Below are 22,685 nucleotides of genomic sequence, written 5' to 3'. Positions count from 1 at the left end.
CTCGGAAAGGCAGACACCCTCCTCCGCTCTTCAGTACTACCTTCTAAAACAAAACTGCTTTTTGTCAACCATATACTACTTTAGCTCTCTTTTTAATCATGAATGTATTACTTTCAGCATTTGACCAGCGGTAGGACAAAGGGGTTTGAGGGTAGCATAAGCTGACCTTTGTGTAGACCTCGCCCCCTACCCATTTTGTGAAGTCTGATTCTATTTCTCGTGTTCTTGAAGTAAAGTATTGTGTTCCATAATCACTCCTGAATGTATCGCTATTCAAATGAGAGGTTGTCCTATGGACCCAGGGTCCTCCTATTGGAGGTTGAAGGATTTTGTTAAATTGATTGTTCATCTGTATCTTGCTTGTACCCTGCATCTGTAGAGTGATGTTGCATGTTAGTACCCCGGGACCGCCTTCTGCCCTGTTGTCCTCTTTGTGAAGGTTTCCCCTTCTTAATCTGTTGTCTCCCATGCCCATTTCTGTTGACAGTGTGTTAACTAATTGGGCCCTTCTTTTCTGCCTTTTTCGCGATGCCTTTCATGTCTTTTTGATTTATTCCTCTCCCTGGCTTCAGCTGGATGACTCTGCTGTATTCCCAGGCTCCTCATGCCCCGCCCTTTGACAAAGCGGAGGCATTTTTTCCACTCCAGTCCAAGCCTCCTCTGGGGTGTCAAAGAAATGGGTTTTCCCTTTAAAAGGGATTTCAAACCTAGCCGAGAAGAGCAACATGTACTTAATCCATCTGGCCAGAGCTTTATTTTCACTTGGTCAAAAGTTTTCCTCTGTATTTGGTCCATTCGTATGTAGTCTGGGAATATTAGTATTTTGTTTGAGTCATAAAGGATTTATCCTCTGAACATACATAGCCTCTCTAAGGATCTGGTCACTAGCTTAATGATTCTGAAAAAAAGCTGTTATAGGCCTTGCTGGGGAACTGGGGGGTGGTGGGTGGGGTGGGGCTACACTTTTAGTGCCCTATGGGCTTTCTCTATCTCAAAATATGAGGAGAGGCTGTCTGTGGTATTCCAGAAGTGCACGCGGACGGACCGATGATGTGCACGCAGGGACCGGATGCTTTACTCGCGGCCGGAGACTGACGCACTATATTTTTCACACTGGCGACAGCTTGTCTTCTCTTTGCTCCTTTCCTCCTTCTTTCGCAGGTATTGCTGGCAGACGTCGTTCAAGACCCAGTGTGCACAAATAGAGATGACTGCTGCCTTGTGTTTTCTTTGACACTTCTTTGTTTGCTGGCGGTGTCCTTGCTGCGTGGGTGCCGAGAGCCACCAGTCACAGGGAGCTTGTCAGATAGACAAGAGTGCAGGCCATTATGGCTTCCTAGCTACACCAGCTAGTTTTGAACACACCGTTGGCAAGGTAGGGCAGCTAGTAGAGATCTATCAGGGCGTGGTGCCTAGAAGACTACGGGGTTGAAAAATAAAAAGTTATGGGGTTTAAAAAAAGTACTATGCTGAATTCATGATTCTCTGCAGGAAACGCGAGCAGACAACGAATGCTCCTCTCTTGCTGATTTCTTTTATGCTGCAAACAGAAACTTGCAGGCTTTGAAAAGTCAGCTGGATTATTTCGAAACTTTCTCAGCATTGCATAGATGATGGACTTCCTTCCCTGGCTGCATTGGGGCCTCTGAATGGGGAAAGTGTGGGGGCCTAGACAGAATGCAGCCCGTCAAGATGGCATTAACCACCAAAAAGAGATGTTTTTATTTTCAGTGAAAGGTACCAATTTTTGATTTTCTTCCCTGAAAGTTTGTTCCAGCTCGTAAAAAATTTGCTGTTTCAATAAGCAGATGTTAAACCTACACACGAAGTCTTCGTGCAATTAAAGGCACACTCCTTTTATTCTGCCTCATTTGAACTGCCTCCCCACCCCCCAACCCCCTCGATGTCAATTGTTAGCTCATTCTGTTGTACCCTGCAAGGCTGCAGCGAGGTCCACTTTTAGACTGACAGCCGTCTTGCAGAACAGTCAGTAAGATATTTCTCATGTGGGAATATCACATACGTACGTTTCCATTTATTAGAAATGCAAAAGTGAGCAAACTTTTTTTGCTTGTACAGGTGAGCTATATATAGTGACCCATTCATGGTTATTCTTCGAACTTTATTAATATCAGTTTTAATCCCTCCTGCATGGTTGAAGGGCGCCGTTTGTATTTAAAATAATGAATGACTATCTCCACCCTGTACTAAATATAGTTAAACGAGCCATGTGTTTTTGATCTCGAGTCAAAGCGCACCTCTCTTAGTACATCAGGCGGTTCAATAGTGAACTTTCCTGACAAAACAAGCAACCACCAACTTAGACATCACTGATGGGGTGGGGTTGGGAGTCAGGTGACTGGACAGCGATGGCTCCTTAGCCTGCAGACTGCTAAGATGCGCTTTGCCTTTCATATTCAGTGTTTTTGTAATCTGTGATCAGTCTCGGCTGGACTAGGATGAATACCGTGTTCTGTTGGAAAACGAGATTATGTGGCAAAGGATGATGCTTGTCTCAAAATAGCACGCAATTTAGGTAGTAGTGTTCCTATAGGGAAACGTCCACACATTCCACTAAGCACGATAGTAATACATCAAAATAAAGCGTTACAATTTTAAATACACTATTCAATATATAAAGCGGGTGCTGCATCTGCCCCAAACACCTACTACCTCAAAGTGTTGTAGGCACAAATCAACGTGCGACCAAACTGAAAACACAAAATTGGGGCTGTTCAAAGCACACCGTTAAATTCCTTTTTAGTCTTGGCTTTAGTTATCGCTTACTTGGGGATCAGTAGACCTTCTGCTGGACAATAGGGAACAATCAAAAACATCAATTCAAAGAGTGAAGATCCAGGCAGGTCAATCTTGTTTTACCATCAATTCTTTATTTGTATTTGGAAATTGTATAAAAGCTCCTAGCACACGGTTTGCCGACACGTGTTTCGTCTTACACTAAGACTTTCTCAAGGCATAGGCACTTGTGGTAGGTGTCCAAATGTCAGCTTGAAAGATACGGTCATATGAATCTTCTGTACGCGAAGAACCAGATTTCTTCGAATGTCCCTGCGAGTTCCCAACACAAATTCCCAATATAATATAATAATATCCCCACACAATCCTAGTGTAGAGCGATCAAGATATCAGTGTGTCTACAGACAACACCAACTGGATCAAGAAATGTCAGCTGGCCAAAGGGACAACTGTATATTCCTATATAGAGTGAGAGATAGATACTTTGTCAAGGATCTACCATGGGCTGATGGGATTGACGGCGATCAATCAGTAAATAAATAATATTCTGTCCATGCTCCTATATGAGTAGAGACCTATACCAAAAGTATTCTACTTTTTCACCACCAATATCGGCTGCACAATATAAAGTAGGATGCGCAGTTTGCTAAGTATTCAGCATTCTAAAACGTCCGAGGTTAACCAACCATATTACGTTGGAACCCGGAGAGTAAGGTTTCATGGCAGCAAAGCGGACCGTCACCTCCAAGTGCAAGACATCAAACTTCTTATAGCATGTAAGATAGTATCCATATCTGCAGTAAGGACCCCTCCCACCCCTTGCCTCCACTGACTGGGTAACTGCGTTATAGCTTTTGTGTATTGATTTTTCCCTGCTTGGTGATTCTTTGTCCTTGGCCATTTAAGTAGTGTGGCGCAAGAGTCCGTGCCACCAGTGCATCAGGCAGTATCCTCTGGACCAGCTTTGGGTAAGTTTATCCTCACCTGTTCCTCCAAGATTTAAACTTCTACAGTGCGGCTGTCTTTACCTATGTATAGCTTAGTTAGCAGTGTTAGTCTTCCTCTTAGTACTACATCTGGCGTCAGTAACCCAGGCAGCTTAGTCTACCATCCCTGGGAAATAGCACAAGTGGGTCACAGTTATTTATCTTCTGGCCCTTCCTACCTTAGAAGATACTCTGGGTGTTGGGTTCGATCGATACTTCAACTGTCCTGGCTGGCGAACTGCAAGACCTGAATCTCATAGTTCAACTGCTTCATTCTGGCTGATCCGTATACATGAAATGAAAATTGAATTTGTAAAGCTCACTACTACCCTGGGGTGTCTTGGCGCTAAAGTCCTGGAGATAAAACACAATCTAACTTAAAAATTAGTAATAATGTTGGAGCACCTACTCTAACTGTTTAAAAACCATGGTTTAAGCCTTGCTGGAACTAGAACAATTCCATTCTTTCTTTGAGGTGACGAGGCATTGAGTTCCAGAGTCTGGCAGTGCAGGTTATAGACTTCTGCCCCCAGTTAGATCTTTTAAATTTGGGAACTATAAGATTGCAAGCGGACGATGATCTAAGTGACCTGTTGGGACTATATCATTGGAAATGACATTTCAGATATTAAGGTTCCACATTATGCACGGCCTTGAAGGCAGTGCAGAGAGCTTTAAAGTCTGAGATTTTTTTCATGGCCAGCCAGTGTAACTGGACAAGGCCCTGGGAAGCCGATTGAAATTTAGGACCTCCCTGCTGCATTCTGAAGAATTAGCATTTTTAGTAGACCTCTCTTAATGTTGACAAACAGTCCATTGCAGTAATCTATTCTTGAGATGCTGAGGGTAGAAAGTACAGTTTTCCGCAGCTCGTGCGGAATAAGTAGTACTTTCCTTAGTGTCTTAGAGGTAAAAGTGTCTATATGCCCCTCAAAGGACCGATTGCTGTCAAAGACAACTCCTAGGTTTTTGGCCTTGGAGACGGGAGTAGAAGGGGTTCCAAAATCCTGCAGCCACCAGTAGGGATACCAGAAGTCAGTGTTCCTTCCGAATAGTAGTACCTCAGGTTTTCCTGTGTTTAGTTTAAGGAAATATTGCAACATCCATTTCCTGGTCTGCAACAAGCAGTCGTGGAATCTGGAGGCAGTGTCACAGTGTAGGACACTACTGCAAACGGGAAAGATTTAATGAGGTCAGCCAAGAGAGTCACATACAGGTTTAAAAGTGTAGGGCTCAGCGATGAGCCCTGTGGGACCCCTCGTGGTAAGGTAAAAAGGTGGGGAGGAAGGGTAGTGAATTGAGCTCATCCAAGGTGACAAACTGAGAAAAAATACTTCAGAAGATGAATGGCCTTTCGCCTGATCCCTAAAGAGGATAAACTGCCTAAGAGAATGCTGTCTTTTACTGTGTTGAAAACTGCAGAGAGGTCTGATAGTATCAGGGCCAAGGCATTACAAACCACTTAATCTGAAGTGTGATTTTTAGTCACAGAAGCTTTGGTTATATGCATGAAGTCCCTGGTTTGCATTCTCGTTCTACAGGGCTTGGAGTTGTGCTTCTCTGCCACCCAGTCACCTCTTTTAGCAAGGACCCTCCTGTCTGTAGCTCTTGGATGGCCACCACACTGCTCCCGGTTCCATGGCCTTCGATTGCAGGGACACTGCGACTTAACCAGTTGATTCCACTGTTGGCACCCCACGCCTAACCCTGGGACATCCTGCACATCAGTACATCTCAGCTAAAGAACTTGGATTCTCGCTCCGACATGCATCCGGCACCCAATGACAAACCACTCTACTGTCCCCTCATAGGATTTAGTATTGGCCCCTGCCGCCTGTTCACTACCTCCTGCTGACAAGATGGTCGCTCCTGTGTCAGCATTTAGTCCTCTTTCCAGTGTCCGCTGCCCGAGAGGCCAGGGTACCCACGTTGATTTTGCTAGTTTGTTTTTGGCATTTGAAGCCTCAGCCGCTTTCCTCTTAAGTGCCTGCAGACCGATTCCCGAGCAGGCCCCAGAGGCGCAGATTGCAGCGCAGTGTGCTTTCAAAAGTCCTGCAAACTCCTAAACATATGCCCTAGCCTGGAGTATTACAGGCATACTGCCCTTCGATGCACTTCACTGGGCATGATAGTCTTTGGATTGATGAGTGAGTAAGACAGAGCTCACACTGCAGGGTCTAGCCAGCCATCTTGCTAGCCATGTACCCCCCACTCCCTACTTCCCATCCACCCACCTCCAGCAACTGTATTCTGATGATTCGGATATTTGAGAAGTAGCTAAGTTTTCTTTGGTTTAAGCACCAACATATTGTCCCTCAATCATGCTTAGAGTTTGTTGATGGATGTTTGAAGGAACCGAAGAGTGAGACGCGTCACTGCCAAGTCAAGATTTTAAAGAAGCTGTCTCCATTGACCTCCCTCCTGTAAAAATCTGTCTCTGACCACTCTTAAGCCTGACAACATCTGTTAGAAGTAATTTCTTTTAACTATATTTATGTGCACAACATCTTGATGACTGACCTACTGGTTTGTACTCTAGTTGCAAATTTCTGACTTTCTGATGGGGTTTGTGATGTTGGATTTTTCACCTTCCCATAACACTTGAACAATGTAATCTGTATTAAGTTTATAGACTTGCGCTGGTGAGGCATGTTTGGGATTCTCCTTGGAGCTGGGAAGTTCTGAGCAGGTGCAGAGAAGTAATTGGTGCATTGGCCTAGGAGTACAAGGGGTACCCTATTTATAGATTTCTTTTACTGTTAACTTGAAGTCAGGATGGCCATTTTCCTTGTATTAGAGACCAAGTTACCTTTATATGCCACTGCTCCTGAGAGCTCCTTGAAGACTGTATTTGAAGTCTGGTACATTGGGTGACCAACTGAATCTGTCACAATGGTCCTGGACAAAGATCTTGTTCCTATGCTTGTGTGGCTGGTTGTGGTTGCAGTCCTGTGTTGCTAGACATTTGTCCATGTATGCAGCCCCTTTACTGTAGAGTCATAACCTTGTATGTGAACCCCTGCCTAAAAGTAATGGTGAAGACTTAGCCTCAGCAGAACCCTGTCTCCTCTTTTAAGTTATTTCTAATTTCTACAGATATTTATGGGTACCATGGAAAGCGCATCATTCCTTTCTTGAAGATTACAATGGCACTTCAGCGACTGATCGCGCCTGCCAAGAGACTTCTGGAGATGGGTCTCCGTGTTGGACCCTTCCCCTTGCACTGCTACCAGGCTTATGAGGCCAACATCGACTTTGAAATCAGGTAGAAAGCCCTGGTGGCCTCACATGCATTTTTGGGGTCACACTGGAGGGTAATGCCAATTCAGTAAAACACATGGACTGGTGCTCCCATCTTATTTTAATATTTGTCTGTGTGTGGCATGTATTTCCTTTTGAACAAAAAAAGACCAAAACGGCAGATGTTCTCCCTTGAGATGCAAAAGTTTCCCCCAGGGCACCCAAAGAAGGATCCCTAACTTCTGCAGTGAATACAATATGGGTCGGGACGGGGCAGGTGTTCCTTCCTGAACACAGTAGGAGCTGGTGTTCCCTCCTGTATACAATTTGGGTCCTTATTGAATAGAGGTTACATCCTTAGACCTATATAGATCTCTATACAACAGGTGTCCCTTCTAAATGCAGTATAGATCCTTATGGGGCAGGTGTTCCTCCTAATCGCAGTCTAATCCTCTATGGTGCAGGCATTGATTTTTTTAACATAAGAACATTCCCAAGGGGCACTGCAAAAATGGCTAGCACTCGCCATCTTGAACACAGTATTGGTCCCTATGGGGCAAGTGTTTGCCCTTGATTGATCAGTGTATAGGTTCCCTCTTGGATAACTTTCCTTACTTGTCTCCTACTCCATTTATAAGTGAAGATGTTTTCTCTTAATCATAGTTTGTTTCTATAGGACAGGTATTCCATCTTATCTAACATAGTATAGATCTCTATAGAGTGTTTCCTTTGATCTGGGCTATCTAGATCTATCAGCTGCTATGTTTTTTTGTTCATGAATTAATTTCCTTGCTCTTCTTTGGCATGGTGTTTTGCAGGTTTATGGTGGACAGTGACGTTGTTGGATGTAACTGGATCGAACTTCCCGCGGGCAAGTACAGACTGCGAGAAGAGGTATCCTACGGTGACCACTCCAAAGATAACCCAGGCAAGGTAAGTTAGAGACATGTGTATGTTTGTATTTATTTACTATTATGTAGGCATGTATATGTCCGAATTCAAGCATGATTTTGTGTGTAGCATACATGTGGGGGGGTTGATGTGTTTAAGTATTAAAGGGGTCATTCAGTGCATTCAAGAATTCTCTTTACTCTGCCATGCATCTCTGCCATTCATCAACAATCTCCATTTTAGAATGTTGCTTTGTTTGATGACGTCTGCTGGTATTTTGGGATGCATTGTGAATCCATCCACTGGATGGTTAGCACCTTTTAAACAATGCTGTGTGCACAGAAATGCCTAAAGGTATGCTAGTTTGCCTGTGTAAGCATGTTTGTGAGTCTTTGGGCATCCATGCTTATTATTTTATCGACATGTGTTTCCATGTGCCTGTAATGATAATAAGACATAGGTCTCCCTGATAAAAAATATATTTATGTATACATCCAAGTACGGTGTATACCTGTGTTGCCAGCTTGCTTTTCTGTCTTTTTGGTTTGGGATCAAGTAGTGTATTTGTACGCAGTCGTTGTAGCCTTACCATTGGTTTTGGTCTTTAGCAATGCTTGTAGGTTTGCCTTTTCATGGTCTAGCTATGGGTGCTTGCGATCCCCTGTAAATTATAATGTATCCAAAAGTGTCAGTTCCAATTTGGACGGTATCTTGTCATCAATCCTTTAACTATGTACTTTTACTTTCACTGCATGCTCTACCCTGTCTGTGAGTTTCAAAATGGCACTACCTTGTCAGAGTGCCTAAATAAATCCGAGTGAGTAAACCCCCCTCTTTTTGCGCAGGTATCTCTGTCTCAATTCGAAGTGGACATCAGCTGGACAGATTTCATCAGCCATCCCGCAGAGGGTGAATGGCAGAAGATCGCCCCGCTACGTGTTCTGAGCTTCGATATTGAGTGTGCTGGAAGGAAAGGTAAGGAGGTCATGGACCTCTTCCATAAATCACACCATTACTAGGACAAGCACCTCACCTAATCATTAACTGGCATTATGTAAGGATTTAGTAGTCCTTACCCAAATATTTATTTGAATTAGTTATAAGGACAGAGCCTGTAACACACCCACACTGGGATTCGAAAAGGGATCATGATCTTGAACCACACCCGGACACGGTAATGGGTTGCAGTGCCTCCTAGGAATCCTCACTGCAAAAAGATAAGAACATACTATATAGCATGTAAACCTTTTCCAGGATTAGGTAAGAGCATCTGTGTGTCAATCAAGCTCTCACAAAAGCCAGGTAAGATAATACTGGCCATCACCTAAATCTTTGCTGGTATTACTTAAGGGAATAGTATGTCTCACTCATTCTGCAGTGATGCAAGAAGTTATTTGGGGCCTCGCCCACTGTAGAGTGTATTTCCAAAACCTGGTGTGTTTATCTAAAGTCCTGGATCAATGTTGTCTGTATTCCAGATGCATGTGCAAGGAGTATACACCTTCAGTAAGCTGACTGATTTTCTAGTCTTTTGCATGATGTGGGTTTTTTTATTTAAAGTTTTAAAAAGGGTTGTATTTCTCTTTTCAGTCACTTCAGAGCGATAGGCTTTGGATGTTGCAGACTGTGCATACTTATAAAAACTAGAGTGATGGATGGATGGAATGGTTCAATTAATCTCACCCACTGGCAATAGCTCTGTCAGAAAACCAGTCTATTGTTTACTCCCACTAACTTAAAAGCATTCAGAGTCCAGCCAAAAGTAAATCAGTCTTGGTCCCACCCTTATAAGAACAGCCACTCTACTCTGAACTGTCCACCTTGGTGCCCTTGTTATCCCACTCAGAGGGATCCTGGCCGGGTAGTTGGAGGAGACAATAAGCCTGATTTTCATCAGTGTGGTTCCTGCCTGGAGTGACACAAAGGGCTAAAAACAATGTACTGGAATGCGGCTCAGAGTGATTAAAGGTGGCTTAGATTAATTCAGACATTCTACCCATACCATTTATGCCACTGGCATTGCTACTAGCCATGTTTGAGTCTAGTCATCTATCCAGTCGTCTGGAGGAGTCATCTGGCATTGTTTAGCATGACCTTTTGTTTGAGACAGTTTAGTTAAAAGCAAGTCTGAATTTTTCCATATTTACATGTTTTTTAAAACTTTAATTTATTTCCACGGGTTCATTACAGCAAGCAACATATCTATGTATAGAAAAGCGATGTTATGCACCTCCAAGATCTTGATTTAAGGTTACACAGATCAAAGTTGTCCCTGTATATGATTATGGGCAGAGGTGATGTGTAGGATAGGATTAAATGTTCTCTAGGTCGTGATTATGGGGGAATGGAGTGGCGTTTGTGTTGTGGTCAGGTGGTGGGTCAATGGTTGTCCGTTGAGCCATATTTACATTTAATCATCCTTTGAAAAATGCGTAGTTCAGAACATCTCTCATGCAAAGACTAAGTGCACAACAGAATTTGGTGCACAGGGCTCCTAGGGACCTCCCTCTATTTCCGCTACTTTAGGTTCGCTGGTTGCTTAGCTGTGCGGCTCCGCTGTGACCAAAAAGTCCTAGATGGTGCACAACAGAGCGGGTTGCAAATTTCCTGGCACTTTACCGTGGCTGTCTTTGTGCATGGTAAACTGAGCCAGGAGCCTGTGAAGTTCCTTTTAAAGCTGGTTTTATCTGATTGTCCCGCTCAGTTCAAGCTCGTCCTGGCATCGTGATTATGAAGTATTTGCATCGTCATCAATTTTGTTTGGAGCCTTGCTGTTTATAAAAGTCTAGGCTTACCATCAGCAAATCTCTTGTAGGTTTTGTCTTGTTGTTGCTTTTGACCAGAAGGTGGATTTTCCTATTAGAGAAGAAAGCTGATGGCTGACACCCTTACCACTGCATTGATTTAGGGAGTACGAATACATGCTTGGAGTCGTACCGCTCTCCTAGGTTTCTACTATATGCAGCATTTCTAAGGTACTCTTAAGGTGGAGATCAGTCAGGCGCCAATTAAGTTATATTCCTCCTTCACCTGAATCTCAGTCTTGCCTCAAAAATGCAAATGAGGCTTTGTTTAGTGTAATGTGTGGTCCTGGCTGGATCTGGTGATAGTATTGTTTGTATTCCATCTGGAAGTGGATTTTGGTGTTGACGTGTAAAAGGAAACTAATCCGGTATTTTTCAGTATGGGGCAGTAATACTGTAAGCAGTTATTGAAGATTGGACAATGGACCCCTGCGGCACTTTGCAACATAAGATGCACAAGCGTGACTGCCTCTGTGTGTATTTGTTGGCTGTATGTTGGATGAATTAAAGAAGCTATCAAATCAAGGCAGCTGCCTCTCCTTGGGCTGACTTCCTCCTGACACCTATTCAACCATATCACCCACCTCTGTTGCCATTTCTGAACCAGCCATGGCTCAATAAAATCTCCTGTTGCACCCCAGCACTATAAATAAGCTCAACCCTCTAGGCGCACTCAGTTCACAGTTAAAACTCTCTTATTGTTGTCCTATCAGCCTTAAACCACACACTTGACATCCATGACCTCCTATCTAATTTCATCTGTCACATTTGGCTTTTCTAAGATATGACTATTAGAAACATCTATCTGTTCTCTGAATGACCTGATCTCTCTTCGACAGAATCTTAAGAAAGGGGTAGAGACAGGTATATTCTGTACTACCGACTTGGCATGCAGCGACATCCCAACTCTACCTACTAATTGCTGAGTGCTCAGCTGCCTGGTGCTCCATCACTCTATATTGCTCTCATGGCTGAATCGATTTACTACACTGTTGAACAATCCACCTACAGACAAAAGACAGCAACGTTTTGATCATTGCAGACTTCTATCCATGTGCTGACCTACCAGATTGAAAACCTAAAATCGACTGCCTTCAGCTTCCAACAGGCAATGAGAACCTTGGAACGCACTTAATCTGCTGTCACATCCAAACCTAAACTCTTAAATTTAGAGGAATAAACATTAATATGGAGATACCTTTCCCTTCATCAACTTATACAGCTTAACTCACCATCACCCGCTACAGCAGCCGTATCCTTACAATTGCTTACACATTGTTCAATGAGTTATCACAAAGGACTTTGAGTCGACATACATCACTGTTGGAAAAACAATCCAATTCTATAAATCCTACATCCTTTTTGGATAAACCATATTGATATCATACCATCTGCTCTTGATGTCCTAGCTCCTGTCAAGTATAGAAAAACCAAACAAGGCATCAAACAACTGACAAATGGTTTAGCTACAAACTGCCACACTAAAACAAGCCTTTCTCAACTTGATTGTCATTTGTGCAAGTCACATACCAAAGAGGACAAAACGGTATACAAGATAGAAAGGAGAAGCTACCATAAAGCAATCAAGAAAGCCAAATCTGCAAAAACATATTAATGAGGCACCCAATCCAATGTAGGAAATCTTCAGCATTTACTGAGAACTGCCTAACCAATAATTTTTTTTCTAGAAGCTGTACAAGTAAAGAATCAAATAACTCGGCAGCGTTTTTATTTACATACCTTTTATTGGTCTAAGGAAGAGGTATATGTCAGTTTTTTAGGTCGAGGACCGTAAGGCTGCGCTTGCGCAGTCTCCGGGAGGAGATTTAATGTTTTGGAGTGGGGGCTTGAACCCGCCTCTCTCCTCCATTGGCTGGCTTCCTAAACGGAGGCCATCCATTGAATGAGAGGGGCATCACTCAGTTCAATCCCCGTCTCTTTCGGATTCGGGGGCGTGTTTCTTTGTGTTCTTTCGACTGTGACGTCATCCGTCACTCACCCCGAATCCGAAATTTTTGGGTGTTTGCAGCTGCAATTGTTGCCCGGCCGCAGCAAAGTCTTCCAGTGAGTGCTTGTTTTTTTTTAAAAAATCAAAAACTGCTTTATTGAACTAGGTTTACATAGGCAACGCCCCCTCTGGAGACCCCACTGCCCGATATTTTTCATCTCTGAGAGCCCTGCCTGCACCCACTCACCTCGCTCTGCCCCTCAGGGTGCCGCTCCTAGGCCCTGCTTTGTACAGGGAGGAGCTGCCATGGTGAAAGGTTCCGGGTCGGTTCTAGGTTCCCCGTCCGCCCCCCTCGTTCAAGTGCGCTCTTACCATGCAGCTGTCCCGGGGGCAGCGGCCCCGGCAGGCGGGGGTGGCAGCAGGTGGTGGCTGGCACGCAGCGGGCTGGTCCGGGCCTTCATGCGCGCTCTCTGCAGCAGCTGCTTGACTTGTTCATGGCGGGCGCTGAGGGCCAGCTCCGGCGGAGGCTCTGACGACCTGCCGGGAGGGGGAGGGAAGGGATAAACACGCGGATTACAGGGGCTTTGGAAATGACACGTGTCTGTCTGCCGTGCGACGCAGCAGGGGGACCGGACGCTGTGCTCGGACCAGGCTGCAGTCTGCGGTGTAGAGCAAAGACAAGGCATAACGAGGAGAACAATTAAACACCAAGGACATGGCTCAACCAAGCTTCCTTTTACACACAAACACTTGTTATTTTCTCTCTACACAGTGACACTCTCTCGTAACTATACTCCCCTTCTCAGCTCATTGTTACCCAGGCTGTTCTGTATTCTTTCTTTAAACAATGTTCTTCTCTTGTCTCACCTATTTGCTCTTCTCCGTTTCTCTGGATCGCTCTCTCGAGTGTTGTTTCCTCTTCCCTTTATGTCTGACTCTATCGTTCTCTTTTGCTCTAACGTTCTATCGTTTGAGGGACCCTTATTTTATGGATCTCTCGTGCAAGCGTTCTCTCTCCTTCCTTTTCGCTCTTGTTCTCTCTCTTTACCTAAATATGCTCTCTTGTTTCATGATCTCTTTTCTCTTGGCTCACCTGTTCCTTTCTATTTCTTTGGGCTTACCTTGCTCTCCTTTCTCCTTCCTCCTTCCATGAACGCTCTTTTCTCTATCTCTCATCTCTTTTCAATGGAACGTCTCTGGCACTCGCTCATCTCTCTCTTTGGAATCACTTATATATTTCCCTAGTGTCACTTCACTGAGATTTATCTATTTTCTCTTGTTTCCGTTTCCCCTTCTCTGTTTCCCTGTGCTTTTTACAAAGCATTCTTTGCTTCTTTCCTGCTCCCTCTATTTTTTCTGTTTCCATAGTTCCTTTTGCTCTCTCATTCTCTCTTTTCTATATAGATGGTCATTTGTGTGATTCCCTTACCCCTTCATCTTCACTGACCCCTCTTCCTTTCCCAGCTCAGACCACACAATTAATAATGAAACAAAACTATACGTGACAACAACTCAACTTCTGCAGTTCATTGAATATCATCTCTGTTAGACTTGTGGTATATAACAAGTCTTTGTTTTTTGGTATTATTAGGTTTTTAAAATTTCTATATTTGGAAATGTTTCAAATGCTCTAGGGAGCAATGTTAATGGAAGAATATGTTGCATTCTTTATGCATTAGTTATAAATTCTAATTCCTTCTATTTTCAAACACATTTAGTGTTAACAGTGATTTGAATTAGATATGCAAAAGGACTTTTCCGAAATGGAGAGAAAAGTGCATGCCATGTTTTTTGATCCAGGTAGCTTGCAGCCAAGAGAGTGGTTTTATATCTAAAGTCAAGCGTTGCGCTAAGCAACACCCATGTCTAGAGATGCCTATCATTAGAGCCACCTGGAATAGCTGCTTTAAGAGGTGGATTTTGAACAAACATCTCAAAAGTTATTGGTTCTATGATATCTACCCGCCAGTCCTGAAAGGTGGGGGATTATGCTACAGATCTGTGTGGATAGCTTTTTTTGTAGGTGGCTCTATGTGTGGGGGGCTCTGTCTGTGTGAGGGTGGCTCTATGTGAATGACTCTGTGTGGGTGGCTCTGTATGTGTGTGTGGGTGGCTTTGTGTGTGTGGTTCTGTGTGGGTGTAAATGCAATAGGTCATGCATTTGCGAGCGATTAAGCTATTGGCATTGTAAATGACAATGCCATTTATTGAACGATTAAGCTATTGGCAATGTAAATGACAATGCCATTTATTTATGATTTTAAAAAAAATCATGAGCAATGCCAATAGGTCTACCTTTAATAATGCAGAGACCATTGCATTGTAAATGCTTGTTTTAGATTTGTTGACTCTTGAAATGTTAACCTAATTGAGTTCTTTGAATCTAAAATGGACCAAAATCTGCAGCGATCATTAACATACTACCCTACCCCGCACCTTACTTGCACTGTTATTAATATCTACATTTAACCCCTTTGGATATTTAGAGACTGTTGAGATGCTAAGTTTTGTTGCTAAAATATAAGCATCCAGCTATTGATCCATGTCCAGCCCATGTTTAAAATCTATAGTGCTCATCATTGCAATAGACACCATAAACATAAGTTCCTCTCACCGCTTTGGAGAAGTGCCTGACCTCATGTAGCATGCTATAATCACCACACTCCAGGAGAATAAAACATGTTCAGACAAGATTTTGACAAACTTTAGTCCATCTCCAACTTTCCATTCCTCCGCAAGATCTTCAAAAGGGAGGTGACAAGGCAGCTGCAAGTGTAGTCTGACCTAAACTATTTCCTCGACAACTCATCAGTCAGAATTATGAACCTTGAGCAGGGCAGGCTTTAGCGCTGGTGACGCCCGGTGCAACAATTTTTGTTGGCTCCCCCGAATGACCACCTCCCCACCACCCTTTAACATTGTCCTTCAAGTCTCCATGACCACTCTCGCATCCATTTAATTAGTTCTATTGCGTCACTCATACCACTATAGGGTGTCAGAGCCCTTTGCATCACACACACATTAAACAGAGACAATCAATCATACATTTGTAAATCAGTGTATAGCAAATGTTACATAATCCAGAGGATTATAAATGGCTGGTTAGCAGTATAGTTTGAGTGCTTGGTCGATAGAAGCACAAACTCTGAATTTAAAAAGGCACATCATAGTTGGAGGTTCTCTTTAGTAATAAGAATCGATTTCGACCCAAATTAACCCTTTTTGCTTTTTGTAATGTTAATCTATTATCTAATCTATACTTTTCAGTGTGCATACAGTTCATTGATGAAAGTTATTAGCTCACTGTTCTATAAAAGGATTTTAATGTCTAAATTGCAAGTAAAAAAAGGATGTCTCTTTTAAAAGCAGTAACCCAGTGACTTTAGATTATGCATTTTGTGATCTGCATGTTACACACACTATGCAGCAGGCATATTCCTCTGCATTACTTTATAGTGAATCAAAACCTCAACTAGACACCATTCCTATCCCTCTCCAGGAAAAACATTTATCAGAGGAGTTATCTTGCCATTTTTATTGTTGCCTGGAAATTGTTGTAGCCAGCAACACAGCAGCAGGTGCTTTAAAACCATAATAAACCTGCAAACACTGCGCCCCACAGTGGCATCGGTCGCACCGCCCTAGATCCGGCCCTTCCCTTGAGGACATGGAGTCTGCCCTTGCTGACCTAAAAAGGAGTAGGGAGAGAAACGCATTTCCGTGGAAGATGAAAACATTAAAACATTCCGTGCACCCCATGACAACTGTGTGGCCTATGACACTGTTAACCACACCTTACTGTTAAATAGATGAATTTATTTGACTTTTTTTTTTGTAGTGTACTTGCACCATGTAAGGAATACACTCTCTAATATGTAAACAGTAGCAGTATTGTGGTGCTTAGATTTGGGGGTGAGGTGGAGTGAAGTGTGGTAGGTTACCGTAAACCTAGAGGGTGGGGGTCAGTAAGGTGATGGGACTTAAATTGAGTGAGAACAAGGGCATAGAAGAACATCAGTTGCATAGCAATTAGATAATACTTTAAGTGTTTTGAGAAGAGAACTGTTTTTAGCCCTCTGCGGTAGATGTCTGAGGTGGGTTGGATGAGCGTTCCACATGCTTGATGCAGTCTCTGTTAAGGATCTATTATGTGCTTTCATGTTTTGAACCATGGTCCCATGGCAAGTTTCTGGAGCCTTGGGAGTACGTCAAAAGTTTTGTAAGATAGTTGGATCTAATGTGATGAATAGCTTCATCAGTTATGCTGCCAATATATAAGCTTCCATAGGTAGTATTGTTTTGCAGATTTGTCGAGCTCATAGCTACTGAAGGCTTCCCAGCACTGCGTGATTCATAACATGCATTCGTGATTCTCTGTTGGCTGGGGCTAATAGGGTAAAGCCAGGTTTTCAAAATCAGTTTTTTTGGGGTTAATTTCTTAACTCATTCGGCATTGTGTTGCATAGTTTGGGGGTCAGATGAGAGAAGGATCAACCCCCATCTGCTCCTTTTAATTTGCGGGGCCATCAGGAGTCGTATGTTGGAGGATCTCAAAATCTTTTTGGGGGTGTTGGGTGACACAATGGCCCTGATGAAAGGGAGTCCCACGTGGTTGATTCCCCTGTGTGCCAGATAACCAGTTTTATTCTTTCCTCCACAGGGAGTCAGTGCAGGGAAGCCAAGGCACTTTTTACAAAAGTGTGTTTAGGAAGCCTAAAGATGATCCTTGCTGCCGCGTTTTGGAATACCTGTAGTTTCGTGATAACCGATTTGGGTGAACCCATGTACAGGGAATTCCCATAGTCCAAGTGGGAATAAGCACTTGTACCACTGTTCTCCTATATTGTGTGGGTAAGCGGTCTAGGATTTTACATAGAGGTCTCAACATGGCAAAGCAAGATGTGGTCAGTTTTTTTGCTTGGGCTTCCATGAATGGGTAGCTATCCAGCCACATGCCCGAGCTTTTTATGTAGGAGCAGGGAGTTGGTGGAGTTCCCAGGCACTCCGGGCCAACTAAGCGTTGCTCGCAGAGTTGTTCTCCAAAAGCATCAGCTCTGTTTTATCTCCGTTCAGTTTCAGCAAGCAGTTCGCCAACCACCATGCCACTTTCTCTAGGCAAGTAGTCAGTGGAAATCATGTAGAAATTGTGTAATGTTTTTTCAATTTCGTTTTGTCTGTAACAAATCTCACTGTAGCTTTGAGAACTGCTTCGATGGGGGTGAGGTGTCTTATCCTGGTGCCAGCAAAGGTTGACTTGTAATTAAGCGTAGCGATGATCAGGGCATGTTTATCTGTTTCTAGTTGATTGAAGGAGAAAAGGTTTTTAATTATTTTCTTGTGTGTGTGTGTGCAAATTACATTTTGCTGATTGTGCAGTTTTACTAAAGTGATGATTAAGAGATAGATTGACATTGATGTGACAACTAGTGTGATAAATTGGGCTGTTGGTTAAGGAGGTGAAACTCTTCTCATTCAACAGCCACTGTCCTTGTCAGGGTGAATCACAAAAAGTCACTGAATTAACCTATTTGTTACCCCCTGGAAGCTTGGCACAAAAGCAGTCAGGCTTAAGTTGGAGGCAATGTGAAATCTATTTAAACAGTAAGAAAGTAAAAACTCAACACAAACTAAATCTCACACCAATTTAGATAAAAGAGATAACTGTAATATATTCTTTGACACCAGAGCAACAAAAACCATCCTGTCAACAATCATTTTTGTGTGACTGTCTGGGAGGAATTCACAAAGGCCAATCACACCTTGTCAGGAGACCTAGTTTGCAGGCACCAAATGGTTATGGCATGAAAATGCCAACTTTCCAAAAGTGGTATTTTCAGAATTCTGACGCTAAATCAGACGTTTCCATTAAAGATAATATTAAATTATAATTTCTAAGACACCAAACATATTTCTACCTACTCCCAAACAAAAGTTATCACTTAATAAATATAAAGTTCGACTGAATCCGTCTCGGGCCGTTGTGTTAAGACGAAGCTCTGGAGCACGTGTGGTAGCAGCTTATCAAGGACTGCACATAGGTCGCCTTACGTCCAGTCTACCTAGTATATTAATATTCAATTTGAGAAATAACCCTCTATCCAACTGGTGTGATCAACCTGACGGCCCGTGACGTTTGTTGATACTTTTACCCTCAATATTGGAATCTTTGCACTAGCATTCTTATCATTACATTGGCCAGCTTCTTTGTCAACCTTTTTGCGCTACAGCAAGACTAACCATCCAGTACTTTTGCCCTGACAAAGCTCCCACGGTTGGCGAGCGAAACGCGTTGGCTGTCCTGTGCACTTTGAAAAAACGAAAATAAAAAGAAAAATATATTTTTTGAAACAATTCGGGTCCTGTTTTACTTCGTGCTTGGTGCTGCCTCCATTCTTCTCCAAAGTTTCTATCTGGAATTCCAGTGGGACCGAACCGCAGCAGGTCCTGGAGGTTGTCAGCACAACAAGACTGAATAATTTAAGGGACGTCGGAAATTTGAGGTGCTGGTTGCCTGATCCGCTGTGGAACATTTCCTTTTGCACTTAATAAATATAGTAAGGTAACCCAGTGTTATTTGGGAGAGGTAGACTTCACAAAAGTATAAAACATTTGTGAGTTTTTCACTGCTAGAACATGTAAAACTTAGAGACGAATGTCCAACTTTATTAACACAATGCACCCTGCCTTCTGGGCTGCTACTTCCTTCCATAAGAGATGAATTATATGCATTAAATAAGTAGTTTTGGCATTGGCATCCGGATTTATTTTGCCAAGTTGAAATGGCAGTTTAAAACGTCCCCCAGGCGGCAATGGCAGACCTAGGATATATTCTAAGGGGTTACTTAAGTGGATGGCGCAATAAGTGCTGCAGGACCACTAGTAGCATTTGATTTACCAGCCATGGGTATATGGTGTACCACTTTACTAGGGATTTATAAGTAAAATAAATATGCCAATCAGGTGTTAGCCGTTTGTATTGTATTTTAGGGAGTGAGCACAAGCATTTTAGCACTGGTTAATTGTGGTAAAGTGCACAGATTCTTAATGCTAACAAAAGTAAATTCGGCAGAAATGGAGGGGATAAGGCAAGGGTTTGGGGTTTGACCCTGCAGCAAAGACCAAGTACAACAACTAGTGACAGTTGGTGCCAGAGTAGGTGTGAAACCATCAAATTTGAGTTCCTAGATTAGTTTGATTTATTTTCTTATCGCATTTCAGCAAGATTAGCATGAATTTTGTTTTTTTGTGGAATGATCATAAGGACATTTTTGATCATACATTTTTGTGGTTTCTTGAGGCGGGTTATATTGTCTTTGATCGAGGTGAGAGTCAGAGATAATTGTGTATCATCTTCATAGTGATTCATTTTGACTCTTGTGTCTGTGAAGTGTAAGCTTACATGTTCAATATAAAGGTTTCATAATGCCTAGTGTAGCAAAAAACCTTGTGAGAATGTTTAAAGCATTTTATTTTAACATTTGTGATCTGCTTAACATTTTTTACCATCTGGCTACTGAAGGTAAGAAAGGACGTGTAACAGTTAAGAAGTTAATGGTGAAGACCCATTCTGTGACTTAGGACATTCAGTATTATTTTATTATCTATAGTATTAAATATGGATGATTAGTTCAATAAGATTAACAGGCAGGTTTTACCTTCAGCCAGCATCCTGTGGATATCAAGTACTTTCAGTATTGCTATCTCTGTTTTGAAGCCTTCTCTAAAACCAAATTTGTCATCGTCAAGACTGCTTTGGTGGCCAAGTATTCCTTGAGTTGCATGGTCATACATTTTGCAGTGACTTTTCCGAGCCACTGTAAGTTGGTTGTTGGTCTTTTTTTCCTAGGTCAGTATTTGGCTTCTTTAATATTGGTATTATCCACCTAGAGTTCAGTTGGCTTGGAAATGTCTCTTCTTTAAAGGATGAGTTGAAAATGTTTCCCCAACAGTGGGCAAACCGGTAAGAGTTTGATTTGATGATGTTTGATGTGATTGGATCTCTGTAATAGTAGGTCGCATTTGTTTTATGATTCCTTAGAAGCTCTTTAGTCTATATTTTGTACAAGGATTCCCATATTTTCTGACTTTAGAACATAATGATTGTTTTACCTAGTGTCTAGGAGTTGCAGTTTCTCCTCCTTTTGGAGACCTCGGTGAAAGGTGATAGTAACTCATTGCATTTTTCTGTTACTCTGAAGGTCTCTTAGTCATTCACAACCCAATTCATCTGCAAGGATTCAAATAGTTGTTGGATTTAGCTATCTGCTCCCAAATGTAGGTTGCCTTTTTTATATTATGCTGTTGGTTGCTTTAGCTTCAATTTTTTTTCATCGATTTGTTAGATTGTAGCAATGAATAAGCATATTGTGTGGTGCTCTGCCCTGGTTCCAAACATTTCTCTCCAATTGCAGCTTGAAACTCAGGATCTGGCCCGTTGAGTCATCCATATGCCTAATGTCCAGTGCCATTACTCAAGCATCATCCATTTTGAATCCTGTTTAACATTTACATACGTCCTCTAATACAGGTATTTGAGCAGTACAGTACCTGATGTACAACCAATGTACACCGGTGATCCAGAAACAATCAGACCCCCCGTTCTTGGACTACATGCTGAAATACTGACCTTTTTGTCATGGAAGAAAACAAGCCTATCCTGCCATCATTAGCTTGGCCCTTAGGTCTTTGAACCCCTCCTTAATCACAACACCCTAAACACACACTAGAAATATGAAGATGCTTTTTAATTCTGTACTTTAATTCATTTCATAAGTAAATGCAGAAATCAAGAGTATCAATCTCCAGGTCGCTCTACTTTGAAACATTTTTCCACTACTCCACGTCATTTAGAAAGGATAGACACACAGCTAATGACATGCCTGGACTTTTGCAGTATGATTTATACTGGTCTCCCTAAGAAATTCATAGCCAGTTTGCAAACGTTCCAGAGCCAGGCAACTAGAATTTGCCTAACCTTTGGAAACATGATCACATCAAGCCTGTCCTCAAAGATCTTTTCTGACTTAAGTAAAAGTCATGATAAAAATCAAGGTTCTCTGCAATGTCCATAAAGCACATGCCTAAAACACCTACAAAAGCTTGCTGCACACGACACCCTAGTTCGAAATCTCCACCCTGCGTCGTCCCACTTGAGATACCAGCTGCCATTCAAGAGGAAGAAACATGGACAGATTCCTATGAGTCAATGGGTACCAGACTGTGGAACACCCTCAGCTCTGCTTGAGATCCGCCACACTACAGGCGATTCAAGGAACTTGTAAAAACTGAATTTTGACTTGTATCATAATATGGGTTTAATATCAAGGAACTTCAGACAGGGGATCCTCCCTCCTTATTAGCCTCCAACTTCTACTCCCTTCATAACACAATTATCTACTCTTTTCCCCCTAGCATTCTGAAGTAACTGGTAGATGACACACAGCACGTCATAAAACTCCTAAATACGTGAACGAATAAAAGTATCGGATCTACTCTAGTGCATTGCTGGGCATACCCTCCAGTCTTTCAGCCTTGACAGTAGTATGCTACTATTCTCTTTATTTAAATCATATGGGAGGCTTAAGGCTGAACTATTACATTTCTAATGGGATACCAAGAGCCCTTCTCTGATGTTGACAGTGGCAGATTTAGTGTTCCACTTGGACCACAATCTTGACAGGTGATTGTGAAAGAGGTTGTTAAGTTTCCCCTACAGTTGATGTTCTTGTTACCCCCATTTCCATGACTTTGCTTGGAGAGATTAGTGTGGAGGTCTGCAGGTAATGAGCCATGAATGTCTTGTCTACCACTGGTGTCATCAGGACCGGTGTGATGAGAACATGTTTCATGGGTTCATGCACTATTTCATAGCAAATCTTATGTGTATTTGTAAGGCGCACTATCACCCATAAGAGTTTCCTGGTGCTGTGCATGTGTGTGTGTGTGTGTGTGTGTGTGTCTGTCTGTCTGTCTGTCTGTCTGTCTGTCTGTCTGTCTGTCTGTCTGTCTGTCTGTCTGTCCCTATCCCTGCCGATGGGTTGGTTAATTGAAAATCTTGGT

General features: G+C 42.6%; 1 protein-coding gene across 1 annotated transcript in view; it reads left to right on the top strand.

Moving 5' to 3' along the window:
* The window catches only part of POLD1 (DNA polymerase delta 1, catalytic subunit), a 357,307-nt gene that overhangs the window by 82,528 nt on the left and 252,094 nt on the right, over positions 1-22,685 (top strand). The window contains exons 6-9 of the mRNA XM_086929347.1: positions 6,840-7,008; positions 7,802-7,916; positions 8,720-8,849; positions 12,088-12,224. Of these exons, the coding sequence (XP_086785473.1) occupies positions 6,840-7,008; positions 7,802-7,916; positions 8,720-8,849; positions 12,088-12,224 (551 nt within the window). The remainder of the gene's footprint in view (positions 1-6,839; positions 7,009-7,801; positions 7,917-8,719; positions 8,850-12,087; positions 12,225-22,685) is intronic.

This window comes from Lissotriton vulgaris, chromosome 7 (genome assembly GCF_964263255.1).
Source record: "Lissotriton vulgaris chromosome 7, aLisVul1.2, whole genome shotgun sequence".
In the NCBI taxonomy this organism is placed as follows: domain Eukaryota; kingdom Metazoa; phylum Chordata; class Amphibia; order Caudata; family Salamandridae; genus Lissotriton; species Lissotriton vulgaris.
The sequence above is the reverse complement of the archived record's forward strand: the minus strand, read 5'-3'. Positions and strand labels throughout refer to the sequence as shown.